The sequence below is a fragment of the Nuphar pumila genome, chromosome 14 (genome assembly GCF_984573655.1).
Source record: "Nuphar pumila chromosome 14, dmNupPumi1.hap1.1, whole genome shotgun sequence".
Classification (NCBI taxonomy): domain Eukaryota; kingdom Viridiplantae; phylum Streptophyta; class Magnoliopsida; order Nymphaeales; family Nymphaeaceae; genus Nuphar; species Nuphar pumila.
The window spans coordinates 14,441,849-14,456,221 of NC_143262.1; the positions used below are offsets into that span (position 1 = coordinate 14,441,849).

At 38.4% G+C, this 14,373-nt stretch overlaps 2 protein-coding genes across 2 annotated transcripts; both read right to left on the reverse strand.

The window, feature by feature from the left end:
* Positions 1 to 3,555: 3,555 nt before the first annotated feature.
* LOC149816461 (ribulose bisphosphate carboxylase small subunit, chloroplastic-like) lies at positions 3,556 to 4,385 on the reverse strand. The gene is made up of 3 exons (XM_089986898.1): positions 4,242 to 4,385; positions 4,034 to 4,165; positions 3,556 to 3,942 (listed from the first exon to the last, which is right to left on the reverse strand). Exons 1-3 carry the CDS (start codon positions 4,383 to 4,385, stop codon positions 3,712 to 3,714), a joined length of 507 nt encoding a protein of 168 aa, XP_089843024.1. The 3' UTR covers positions 3,556 to 3,711.
* Positions 4,386 to 8,728: 4,343 nt separating this feature from the next.
* LOC149816462 (uncharacterized) lies at positions 8,729 to 14,010 on the reverse strand. The gene is made up of 3 exons (XM_089987275.1): positions 13,859 to 14,010; positions 10,690 to 10,890; positions 8,729 to 8,976 (listed from the first exon to the last, which is right to left on the reverse strand). The coding sequence occupies exons 1-3, from the start codon at positions 13,967 to 13,969 to the stop codon at positions 8,929 to 8,931; spliced, it is 360 nt and encodes a 119-aa protein (XP_089843401.1). The 5' UTR covers positions 13,970 to 14,010; the 3' UTR covers positions 8,729 to 8,928.
* Positions 14,011 to 14,373: the final 363 nt, after the last annotated feature.

Below are 14,373 nucleotides of genomic sequence, written 5' to 3' on the forward strand. Positions count from 1 at the left end.
TCAAGACAACACATACTGTGTGTTCTTACACTCGATGCATTTTTTCACTCAGTAGAGCTCCACATTGCACCTGCCCCATTCCAAAGGCTCGATGTTGGACAGCTGTAATAGTTGCAAAAAACAGAGAGAAGCTTTGATTAAATGCAACTGTTGTCTGGTGACCTCAAGTATAACTTCTAATCTACTAATTAGTTATAAATCTTTGTTTTTTCATTCGTAGACATGAGGGAAAGCAAAGTGATTGCTTTATCGGAGCAAATATTTAGTATGATACAAGTTTTAGCTTGGAGACCACTTTTCCTGGTGGCAAGTACAAACTAAAGCAACTTTTTCTAATCAGCACATCATTTATATGCGCCACACAAGTGTATTTTGACATTGACATTAACATTACCAGATCTGCTTGTCCTACAAATTGTAAGGAATTTAATGGAAGCAACAGGCTTGTAATGGATTGCATGCTTGAATTGATGAAGTGAAAAAACTAGAGAAAGTTGCAGCATTATATTATCATAAAACCTCATCTGCAAAAGCAGAAGGCAAGGTTTTTACTAAATGTTTTGGTGGAAGAGCTTTATGAAGGCTTGGAGGGCTTGTTAAGTTATCAAGTTATGAATGACTTGCATCATGGATGATCTTTATTTGATTTTAAAGGGAGATCTTCTATATAGGCGACTTGATATGAACTGCACGTGGGAATTTGGTTGGGACTATGGAGTTTTAGCAGAAGAAGAGACTTGTCAATTGGAGTATACTTGTATGGCAGTAGGGTGTTCCCCTGTTTTTTCCTATTTTTCCATTTTTCTTCATTAGGATATGCATATTTTTAAAGATTTAAAAAATTGTAATGTTTCAAATTAGTCTTATCCAAATATTGAAAGGTAAGAATGAAATAGTTCTAGTCAAGCATTCAAAATAAAAAATCATTTTTTCCATTCATTCAAAAAATGCAAGATTCTCATACTTACATTCAGAAAACTCATATATACATTCATTCAAAAATCAACATTCTCACCACTACATTCATTTCGTTCATTCAAAAACCAATATTCTCATACATACATTCATTCCAGTCATTAAAAAATCAATATTCTCATACATATATTCATTCAATCTACAAGAGAATATCATAGTATACGTAAATTTAAAATGTTAGCAATGAAGCAATCTAACAATTCAACCCATATTTTAGTATCTACCAAAAGCATCTTTAGTTCATTATCCCATCCAAATCCTGAAGTGTTTGCTATTTGGTTTATTATTATTAAGTTGGGTCTAGCAAGCTTTAACTTGTTCTTGATTTTTTCTAACATGAATTTAGCATCAAACTTCTCCTTCATTTTACTCTCCACCACCCTCATGGCTTTTTCTTTCAAACCCCCTCAATTTTTCATTCTAGCTATTCTAGACTGCTCTAATATGCAATCAAATAAGTACTCTACATGAGGTGTACTCCATTGCATTTTCTCAAGCTAAGTTTTACTACTTCTTGTATTTCATTCATTACAACATCTGTCGTTTTGAACGATTTGCATTCACAAGCATAATTTCCGTCATAATACTAATAAACACATTAGAATCATGAATGAAGATGAATTGTGCAAATGGTCATAACAAAAAAGTTGGTCTTAACACACATACACATTCTTCATTCACTAAAAATATCTGAAACAACAAAAATAGATTCACCGTTCATTCACAGGTCTTTAAAAGGGTCTAGTAAAACAATAGACAACTCATGCACATAATTTTGATTTTTGAAAATGAAAAAAAATCTCAATGGATTTTTTTATTGCAGGTACAAGAAAATAGCATGATTTGGTAATTGTGACATATGTTTCTATATACATATGTATCTTTATATGTACTATGCAAGCGACTGAAAAGGAAGGAACACATGAAATAGCAAGACAAATATTAGTACAGAACAAAATCAACCTTTTAGTATAGCAAAAGAAAACCATAAAATTTCCCCTCATTCTAGCTGATTTTATATCTCACCAGCATGAAAACCATAAAAATTTCACTTCATTCTAGCTCATTTTAAATATCAGCAACGTAAATAAAAAAAACTTACCTAATTTGATATTGCTCACATTATTATATCCGTAAATGCATTCAGCACTTAAGATGGTCTTTGGAGGTAATGCAACATGTAATGAACCTAACTTCCACTATTTCATAATATTGGGTAAAACTCCATCATTCATCTACTCAAGGCATCAAGCCAATTAGCCGTAATTAGACAAGATCTCACCTCGAAATAAATTGCTGAAGCTAGAACTAGTGTGACAAATAACACTAGATTTACGAAAATCGGGTTTTGTGGGGAGGATTGGATCCTACAGACAGAAACAATTAGGTTTATTGACCAAATCGGGTTTTGAAGAATGAATTGGATTCTGCTCTGAAGGCACGTAAAGTCTCTTACGAAAGAGGTAAAATCATTCTGATTAAAGCCAAATCAGACCCAGATCTGACCACATATATTTATCTTATTTCCAGCCTGATCTGATTAGACCACGCCATAAAAGTGGTGGATTTGGGTATATAATTCCCCCTAACAGACAATGTGGGGACGTCAGATCTGGTGAAGGAGCTCCGGCCCGTTTGCATGCCTAACAAGCCTACTCGAATTATTCCTTAGGAGTTTGGCCTGTTCCTACTCGTTTTCTTTTGGCATAAAACATAACAGTACTTCCCTTAATAACAACAGAAAGTAAGCACATAGTTTCAGAAACCAAAGAGTTTTATGTAGCACATAGTTTCAGAAACCAAATAAAAAATGAGTTTATGGAAGCAAACTTGTCCAGGACCCACCTAGTGGTTAGGTACGCCTGATCTGTGTGCACATTGTTTGCCTTCGGGTGTCCTCTATCCCTAGATTGGGAATTTAATACATCTAGGCATCTTTGATTTGGTCACAGACGGGATGAACATTCACAACTGAGATAATAAAAGCTGTGATCCTTGACGAATTTTTACAAGATTAAGGCTAAAACAATCACAACTTGCACTTTTTTCATGTTTCACTAACATTCAAAAAATGTTGGGATTGTGATATACAATCACAGGAACTTGAGAAAATCCAAGAATCACAAGACATTGCGAACACGCCTTAATATTTTTTAAAAATCATTTTTTTATGCATCAGCCTGTTTGTTTAGCATGCAGCTCTAATACTGCTGACCATCCATCTCATCTCATCTCAGTATTTCTCGAGATGGACAACACACCCATCTCGAAAAATGCCAAGATGGGTGGCTGTCAAGTAAGTCTCGGAATGCAACTGCACTCATACAGTGTAATGTGAATACTTTCTTTAAACAGTAAGCTAAAGAAAAGACCTTGACAACTTGCAGCGGAAAAAACTAGGTGCTCACAAGCACAAGATACTATTTAACTTTTGGTACATTTGGGCTGTCCGATTTGAGGCAAGCCCACGTTATTTTACTGACATCAAGCCAAACAACAGCGCGTAGATCAAGATTATTAAAAAAAAAAAGAACCATTTATCACCCTAACAGCTGCTAAAAAGTAAAAACTCATATATCATTACTAACAAAACCAAGGTCTAGATCTTATTCCCAGTAAAAAAAAAGGCTCGAGAAAGCCGTGATGCTACCACTGCACCCAAAACGGAAAACCAAAAAGGAAACAGTGCCAAAACCAAAGGAAAGAGAAAGCAGCAAAGACAAGAGAGATAGAGAGCTATGGGTTTTGGGGTTTGTGAATGAGGAAGGACATGCACTGTCCCTGATGCTGGCTGTCAAAGGCAATGCATCGGATGTAGGCGTTGGGGAACGTCTCCTTGCACTGCTTGATCTCTTCCAACACCTGAGATGAGTCTGTGCAACCGAACAAGGGCAGTTTCCACAGCGTCCAATACCTCCCATCGTAGTACCCTGGCTGCCTACTGTTGGTCCTATGCACATGCCCCACCTTTCAAGGAAAAAAAAAACCCACAAAAACCATCATGTTGGTAAATCGATGCGAGAAAAAGAAGGTGGTGTTGTTTGTTTTGGTTAGTTACCTCGTCGAATTCCAAGGATGGCACCCAACCCTTGGAAAGGATGTAATCGATCTCCTTGGCGATGGATTCGTCCGAAACCGGTGGAAGGTATGAAAATGTCTCGAATTTCTTGTTCTTGATCGGATTCCATGTCTAAGATTAAAAAAGTCAGACATATGAGAGAGAGAGAGAGAGAGCGTGTGTGTCTGTGTGTGTGTGAGAGAGAGACCTTCATGCAGTGGGCTCTTGAGCCATTGGAGACGGTTTTCCGGGTCCACTGAAGGGATTCCTTGAGGGGAAGGAGGTTTTGGGGGGTGGTTTTCAGGCCGACATAAGAGGAAACTCTGGTGGGAGGAGTGATTCCGGTAGCCATCGCGTTTGATGGAGAGGGAAAGAGAGACGGAGAGAGGTGGCTTTGAAGAGGGGAGGAAAAGGACAAGATCGGGAGGATGTGAGAGGTTATGGCCGTATGGGGTTTGTGGAGTCGGTGTGCAGATTCAATACTAATAATAAAATGCAGGGAAGTGGGGGCAATGACAAAAGCGAGCGGGCCCACGAGCAGGGGTGGTCATTGGGTCGGGTTTGACCTTAACCCGAACCATGTAAGGTTAGGGTTTGGTGAAAAAAAGGGGTTCCATAAGAAACCGGGTTGGACCCAAAAAGTCCGATTAATATACAGAACCGGGTATGGTTAGTGAAATTTCAAACCAGACTAAGATCTGACCCGAGTTCTTATTAAGACCTTTGATTTTTTTATTAAAAAAAAAAATATTCTATCGAGTATGGATGGGGTCTGGTTCATATTTTCTTTATAGGACTCAAGCACGGTACCAGCACCTCAAAGACAGACCCGGGTTTAGACTCACATAGGTCCAGACCAGATCCAACCAGTTGACACCCGCAATGGACATCTGGTGGGGTACCCCCACCAGCCCATGATGGGTCGGGCTGGGACATATTCAATAAGATAAATTGGCCTGATCCATTTACCAAAAACCATAGAACCAACGGGCCCGGCGTAATTAATTAATGAATCGTTACGTACTCAACAAAAAGTCCATTAAGATGGCCGTTGGATCGTATTTAGATCCAACGGCCATCCGTTACAGTATATAAATAAAAAAAACACACACACACACACACACAAATCGAGTGTCTCCCTCTCCCTCTTCTTGCTGACGCCCTAACCTGCGCCTCATCTCCCTCTCCTTCTCTCTCTCTGCAACCATTTAGTGTCGGGCGAATACGCGCCGCTGATAGTGCACGGGGTGTATTTTTTTATGTTTTTTGGACTTTTAATATGATCTTGGACCATCCCTAAAAGTGTAAAACAATGAAAAAATATGCACCAACGCATTAGGCGCACCCAGCATGTCAGACGTTACACCTGCTTTTATATATATATGTGCTAAATCAGAGATAAAGTGTGATGACCATCCATCGTACCCAATGATGAATGATCAGCACGCAAAAAGCACAAAAAATGCAAAAACTTGCGTTAAAAACATGATTTTTGGGCAAAAAAATCTTTAGTGATGCACTAAAAGCACCAATAAAGGGCACGCTAAAGGTTTGGGACCTTTACTATTGCTTTTGGTGTACAACTAAAAGTCGAGCGCATTTTTTCAAAAAGGCCTTTAGTGGCGCACTAAAAGTGACAGTAAAGGTTTCAAACCTTTATTGACGTTTTTAGTGCGCCAGTTAAGGGTTTTCAACATTGTTTTTTTTTGCACGTTGATCGTCCATCAATGTGCGCAATGGACGGTCAGCACGCTTTAGCTCCAATTTAACACCAAATAGTAACTATATGTATATATTACTTTTTGGCATACTACACACTTCAAGATCATTCTAACAGTGGTCTGATCAATGATTAAGGATATATACTTCGCATTGCGGCCTGCTTTATCATACTCGAGTCTTGCATACTTACAGAGATCTAGTTTTTTTTGCCAACTTTCTCGTCATTTTCAGCATCGTCCGAAAACTTCCAGTGATGCCACAACTATTGTCATCATCCCTATCACACCATGAGCCAAAAGCCTCCATACGTTTGTCCAGTCAACCAACAGACTATCCGGTAGACCGGCATGAAGTGGTGTATTTGATCACATAGTGGGTGCATGTTTTAGTGGGTAGGTTGTCATTTTTCTTTCTATATATATCCTCTCTTTATTTATATATATATATATATATATATATATATATATATATATATAGAGAGAGAGAGAGAGAGAGAGAGAGAGAGAGAGAGAGAGAGAGAGATGTGCCTGCCTGTTTTCTCATTCTACCCCATTAGTTTTAGGTATTTTTTCTCACATCTAACACCATATATGATCTATAGGTTTTGCAAAAAAGTGTTTGAAATGCTCATATTTCTAGTTCTCTTATTCCAGTGATTCTATATAGAATCAATAGAATATGAGAACTTAAGTATGAGAACTAGAATATGAGAATTAGAAATGTGAGCATTTTCAACACTTTTTTATGTGAATTTGCTAAGAATCAACCATTCGATAATGCATAATATTTATGAAGGTTATGAGTCATTGATTTTAAAACTTTAAAAAAATCAGGTTTATGCATCAAATCCAACCATGTAGATCACATTCTTACGGTTAGATTCAAGAGAAAAGAATAAAAAATCCATAAAAATACTGGTTATATATATATATTAAGAAGAGAAGGGAGTAGCTATCAACGCACTGGGGAGAGAGCGAGTATACAATGGGATTCCAGCATCAGTTGAGCTCCAACACTAGGCTCTGTCGTCAGTCAAGCCCTCAAGCAGAGAAGAAGAATGAAAGAGGAGAGAAGGATAGAGGGAGCAACAGAAAGTGAAAAAGGATCGAAGAGGGGCAATTAGGGTTCTAGTAAAGAGACAACAGGAAGGGGCTAGCATGCAGTTGTGGGTGGGTTCGATTGGGGTTCCAGTAGAGAGACAATGGGAGGGGGATAACATGCAATTGTGGGTGGGTTCAATTGGGGGTTCAAACAGAAAGAGAACAAGAGGGGATAGTAGAATGTCTATGGGTGGGTTAGATAGGGGTTCCAGCAAGTGAGAACAGGAGGGGGAGAGAGGAATGGGATGAGATGGGGCGAGCTTCAACAGAGAGAGAGAGAGAGAGAGAGAGGGACGAGTGGAAGGGGTTGTGCTGGGCTTCAACGAGGGCTTGAAAGGTGGCCGTGCTTCGGCGTCAGTTGAGAAAGCCCGGCGTTGGTCGAGAGCTTCCAGCCAGGTTTGGTGCATGTTTGGATGACACCAAACCTGGTTTTCTTGAAAACCAGGTTTAAAAAAAACTTAGTACCCCAAGTTTTTTCAAAAGGAAAACCCAGATTATCGGGATACCCGTGCTCTTTCACCCCACGACCCTCCCTCCACTACTCATCAAACACACAAAAACAAAACCATTTTTTCGATAGACAAACACAAAAATGTTCTTTACACCACTAAACAAAAAATAAAATAACTTAAAATGTAAAAATACTGAAAGTTGGTAAATTTGAGAAAAATTGCAGATAACTTAAAACGTAAAATAACAAAATCCCCAATTCCAACTAAAGAATTGGAAATGAGTTTAATAATCTCTCCATAAATCTCTTTCACGGTTTCCTTACCATTTTCTCACACTATCCCATCACTACCACTCCCAAAATTCTCGCTTCTTTTTTTCCTTACTGGTTACTTAACATCCATTTTCTCCCCTTTTGTAACGTTATATTCATAAGCACCATAACTTACAAATTATGAGAAATCATGCCTCCATGAATTTAAAATGTGATTTTTAAACATCCAAACACAAGCCTTGGGCAATTTTGCTACAATCCGTTAACGAGGTAGAGAGAGAGTCATGTAAAACTACGTTAAGATGTTTTCCACGGATTTATCGAATGCTCAAAATGCTAACAAGTTTTCACAGGAAGAAAAAAGAGAAAAAAACTCAAAACTTTAAGAACCCAAGGAAAACTAACGACCAGAAAATGAGAGATCGGATATGCCTCATGATTGTCAAGTAGAAATGCTAGAATTCATGGGCCAAGTCTCACATCACTTGCTTACCAAGCATCATAGGCTGCACGGGCTGGGCTTAACGTTGCTCTCAATGTGAAACTGAGCTATCAGATTCCAGATATAGCTTTATAATTGAAAATCATGTTAGCTTCAACTAAACAACATAAGACAACACCCCAGCAAACACCATTTCTTGGTAATCATGGGATATTTGCTCTAGCCAGCATTTCTTTTGAACTTGTGAACCAATATTTTGCTTGACAAAATAACAAAATCATACTGTCAAATTATGTGATAAACTAAATCAACTAAAAAACTAAGTTAATCCATTAAAAACCACAAAGTGAAGAATTCATTCTTCAAGATGGCGTCCTAGTAATTCCAATTAGATTTTTCACACATCTCAACTGAACCTGGTCAATGCCAGATTCAGACCAATATAAGGACACATTATTTGGCGTAGAATGAAACACGCCCAAGTTTATAAAGTCACAATCAGGGTGCTTCAAATGGCCAACATGTAGAACTCATGAACTTGGTCACAGTCTTAAGCCAAACTACCAAATAGCACGCTCTTCAACACATGAAGCTGAACATGGCAAAAACCCGTAAAATAGCCACTAAAATGACACATTCTCAAAAGCTATCAAAATGTGGAGACGATGTTTTAGCCTTAAGACTACCTAATATTGTGCTGCATATAAGAGGAACGGTCCGAGTTGTTTCAACATTTCACAATGCCAAAGTCTAAACAACATTTATTGGAGGAACTATGTATTCCTCCCCAACAGTAAGATTGCAGAGAATTCACATGAAAATGCAACTTTTCATATGACATTCTTCCCCCAACAACCCAAAGAAAAAAAACAAAGTATCACTTATAGAAATGAAGAATCAGAGGAAATTAGCTTCCATCTGAGACGGTAGAGCCATTCCATCCAAAGTTGGAACCCTGCAAGTTGGCAAACATAAACATCAGAAAGTTGCAAGCTAAGAAGAAACCCCATTATAACCCACATGCAAAATATTAAAATGTATAAAGGGTTTGATTGGGCTATTTTCCATCCAAAGTTTCCCAAATTTTTTGTCAGTAAAGGGTTATTTGCATGATTTGGTGCTAATAAAAAATAAAGAAACACATTTGGAAGGACACATGAATGGGTTTGGAAATGCTTGGGAGAGAAAGGTTTAGAATGGTTGACAAATCTTTTTAACTTGATTTGGCGAACAAATAAGATGCCTAATGAGTGGAGGAAGAGTACTTTGGTGCCTTTATATAAGAATAAGGGTGATATACAAGATTGCACAAACTATCGTGGTATAAAACTCATGAGTCATACTATGAAACTTTGGGAGAGGGTGATTGAGTCTAGGTTGAGGAAGGTTGTCACAATATCGGAGAATCAATTTGGTTTTATGCCTGGAAGATCAACTATGGAAGCTATACATCTTCTTAGACAACTTATTGAAAGATATAGAGAGAGGAACAAAGATTTGCATATGGTTTTTATTGATTTAGAGAAGGCATACGATAGAGTACCTAGGGACGTTCTCTGGTGGACAATGATGAAGAAAGGTGTTTCTCTCAAGTACATTAGTATAATTAAAGATATGTATGAAGGAGTAGTAACCAATGTCCGCACTTGTGGAGGGGTGACAACCAATTTTCCGATAACGGTTGGGTTATATCAAGGATCTGCTTTAAGCCCTTTCCTATTTGCGATAGTGATGAATGAGCTTACGAGATCAATTCAAGAAAATGTACCGTGGTGTATGTTGTTTGCGGATGATATTGTTTTGATTGATGAGTCTAGAGTTGGGGTTAATGCTAAGTTAGAATTATGGAGACAGACATTGGAAGCTAGAGGTTTTAAGTTGAGTAAGAGTGAGACTGAATATATGGAATGTCGGTTTAGTAAGCAACGAAGTAGTGATGGGAGTGTAGTGAAGCTTGGTGAGCAAGAAATACCGGTGAATGATTATTTCAAATATTTGGGATCCATCATTCAAAAGTATGGAGAAATTGATGGAGATGTAAATCATAGGATAAAGGTTGGGTGGATGAAATGGAAAAGTGCAACTGGAGTGCTGTGCGATCGTAGAATGCCATTGCGGTTGAAGGGAAAGTTTTATAGGACGACTATTAGACCTGCTTTACTATATGGTACGGAATGTTGGGCTGCCAAGAGACATCATATTCAAAAAATGAGTGTAGCTGAGATGCGGATGCTTAGATAGATGTGTGAAAATACAATAAAAGATAAGATTCAGAACGAGGAGATACGTAAGAAGGTAGGTGTTGCACCCATTGAGAATAAGATGCGAGAGAATCGTTTACGGTGGTTTGGACATATTCGGCGAAGGCCTAATGATGCTCCAGTTAGAAGGTTGGAGAAATGGAAAAATATATTAGTTAAAAGAGGTCGGGGTAGGCCTAGGAAGACTTGGATGGAGATGATAGGAAAGGATATGAATGCTTTGAACCTCACCGAGGACATGGCATTGGATAAAAATGATTGGAGGAAAAGGATTCATGTGGAAGACCCAAAATGAATTTCTTTTTTGGTTCATATCGCTGACCCCAATTGTTTTGGGATGAAGGCGTAGTAGTTGTTGTTGTTGTTGTATGAATGGGTTTGGAAGGAGACTTGTGATGTGTTGTTACCTTGGTGTCATAAAACTTGAGGCAGAAACACGACTTTGGAACAGATAACTTGGACTCCAAAATAGCAGCAATTGCAGCACTAAGCTTCCTGTTCGTATCTGGGTTCAAGCCTCCAATGGAGACCAGCTCCCCATATGCAGCAGGTTGTTCAGTTCCTCCAAAAGAAATGTGCACAGACCCCTTCAGCACTATCATCACATACTGTAAAGCCAACAAGATGTTGTCGACAAAATAAAAATCTCAGTATCAGCTTGTCCACCATCAACAGAGGTGCACATGCACATAATATGCTACTACTTACTAGATACACATTTACATTTTGAATTAGGTCAGATGACACAAATTGATAAAGCATTAACCAATTCAAACATATATGAGTGAATACAGAGGCAATAACATAAACCATGCAATAGTTTTAGTTCACAAACTGTAGCATCCCATGCGGGATCACCGCCATGGGACATATCTTGTCCCACTTGCTTCACCTAGGAACAAGTCCCAGAGGTAAGGGTCTGGTCAGAGTGGTCATGCATCCAACTTGGTTCAGCTTGATACCAACAAACTAATTATGACTTGTCCTAGAGCCACGTCTGATGACTTTCATGTAAACTAATATAAATCATATAAAGGCATATTCTTTTGGCTAAATATATGCCAACTCACCTGATTAAGACATGAATTACTCCAAGATTTTAACTGTTTAAGATTTAACATGCAGCATACTAATAATTACAAATATTAAGTAACTTCAAATCATAATGTAAACAAAAGACCCAGACCAGACATCTTAATGGCAATGTAAGTGATGTTCCACAAGTTTGATAAGTTTTAAATATATCATGCCAAACCATCAAAAGCAAGGCACATGTTGATAATGTCTGAGTTGTATTTGTATTTAATAGAGAACATGAATTTCTTGACTTGTTAATCTATGTTAGAAATCTCAAAGCAGATGAAACTTTCATAACTGATGGACATGCACATCTTCAAGGAAGCTAATCCGCTGCATCTAAATGTCAGCTCCAACATGATGGGTAAACATGATCACATGCAGAGGCGTAGCTGTGGGGGGGGGGGGCGCAGGGCGCAGGACTGGCCTCCCGAAACAGTTAAATTTTTTTTTTTTTTTTAAAAGCCCAGTCCTAGCCCAGCCCTGATTCCATATGAAATAGATTTTTATCCATTTTTTGTAGCCCAGCCCAGCCCTGACTGCAGCAAATAGTTTGATTTGTCCATATGAAATGGATTTTTATTAATAATTGCAGCCATTTTTTATTTTATCTCAAAAAAAAAAAATTCAGTTTGTATTCACTTTGTCGTAAGCACAAATTCTAGTTTGCCTTATTCAACACCAGGAACAAAACTTTTCCAAATCTGTCAGAAATAGTGTGCTACCACAAGAGAACCAAGTTCTGGCAGTAATAAGGCGAGCTATGTCACAGGGATTCGGCTAGCAGGGTGCCGCACCCGGGTCGACGCGACTAGATGCGGGTGCGGTCAACCCGACCCTGGGTGCGTTGACCACACCCAAGGTCATTTTGGTCCATTTTTTTTTGTTTAAAAAAAAAAAAAGAATTTTCCCTATGAAATGGGCTGCGGAATTTAAAAAAAAAATCTTGGGGGGGGGGGGGGGGGGGCACTGCCGGGGGGAACCCCGGACACCCCTTTTATATATATATATATATACATTTTTGCCCCTGCCGCACCCGGGTTTTTTGGAAGTGCCGAATTCCCGCACCCGCACCCATGTGACATAGAAGGCGAGGCTATTCTAAGAGGCACCAAGAGAAACTTTTGTACTTTTTTTTTGTTATGACAGATGCCCAAGTGAAGAGGAAGACCTCCTCATATTCCATCTTGATAGTTAAATAAATGACAACTTTTCAAGGTTGCTTTGAGTTGAGCGGCCAATTTAAAGAGGCCCTTATTTTCATAGCCAAGCTTAGGGACAAACACTTTAGGTTCCAAACCGCAATTCCATGGTTAAGATAGTTCCAGTCCACTCTGCAAAGATTGCAAGTTGTGTAACCTCAGAAAAGGTTTCCCATTGGAGGGATTCCCAACCGTCACAACAGGGCAACAACCACTAATTATACAGGCAATGAATCACCAACCCTAGCTTCACTAATCATCCTTAAATCATATAAGATCCATGACATAGAGAAGAAATCCCCCAAATTCACTATGTCCAGCAACACCTAATTGCATTACACAATCACACAGGACATGATGTCCAAAGCCAAAGGCAACATACTGAGACAAAACACATACAACCAGGAGATAGTTTCACCATCTCTCTCTCCGCCCCCCAATATTCTTTTTCCCTGGCTATGATGAATTTCTTATCTTAAAGTTTCCCCGTGTTTTTCTTTTATTAGCACATGGTTTCGCTTTTGATTCCTAAAAAGAATCCGTAAATCCTTAACCATAATCTTTGCGGTTCCCTTTACTCAGAAACAACATATACACAAATTATCGAAAAGAAGGAAAACAAAAGAACATATGGAGCAAAGCCACGGCAATAATCTACAGAGACGAACTTAATATTCATGATATATTCCATCAGGACAACAAACAACCATGCCCAATGAAAAAAATGAGTTTGGATTTGACAATATTTAAACAATGCATAATATGTATGAAGGAAAATTCTATGCATTGACTCTTAGATACCAAAACTTCTCAAAGAAAAGCTCATAAGAAACTTAAGAAGTTCAAGAAAACCATCATGAACCCATCCATCGACTCTTCAACAAGGCCAAGCATTGTACTAATCATGCTCTCTCACTACAATTGACTCCTACCCAAAGTGAAAAAGTGAAAACACATAAAAATGAAAAAATGACCAAATATTTCATACAATTGGGGTACCTAGTAACCACCAACATAACAAAAAAACTATAGAGTTATGCATAAATGCATCAAATGATAACTGGGGATCAAATAATATGGAGTAAGCAATAATGGGTAGTCAAAGGGCACTTCCAACAAGCAAAGTCTTCCAATTTCTGAAATCACCAACATCGATGTACGCAAAGTACTGCCATCAAAAGACGAAACCCACCAAAAAAGAATGGATGAGGAGTAACCATTTTGATAAAACATAAACGATGGAAGGAAGAGTGAAAAGCAGAGGCAAAAGGAGCAAAAGGGGAAGAAAGGTGCTTACGCTCTCAGGTTTGTCGATGATCTTGGCGACGTTATTGGTGGCCTCAGCGAGGATGGAAGAGGTGTCGACGCCCTCTAGGCTCACGTTGGTCGAGATGTTCAAGCAAGGCATGGCTACCACTCACCCAGAAATCTCTCTCTCTCTCTCTCAAATAGGAGGAGCATGGGAAGAAGAAGAAGGTTCCAGAAGTCTTCTGACAAGAAAACGACCGTTGATTGAAAACTTACCTTTTAACACTTAGCACATATTAAAATCAAGTCAAAGGTAGCTTTTTTCCACGTGGACCACATTTTTTTTTTTAAATTACATTTAGAAGCCAATATTTTGCTAATTAATTTCAAAAGGTTCTCACTTTTCTGAAATTTTTAATATGAGACTCGGTTTTCCAAAATCCTCCATTTAAAAACCTGCCTTTAGTATTATCCATAAGATAACACAAGTTAAATCTCAATAATAGCCTTCATAATCAAATGTTCAAATTGTTTTCATGGAGACCAAGGTTGTTAAATGCGATG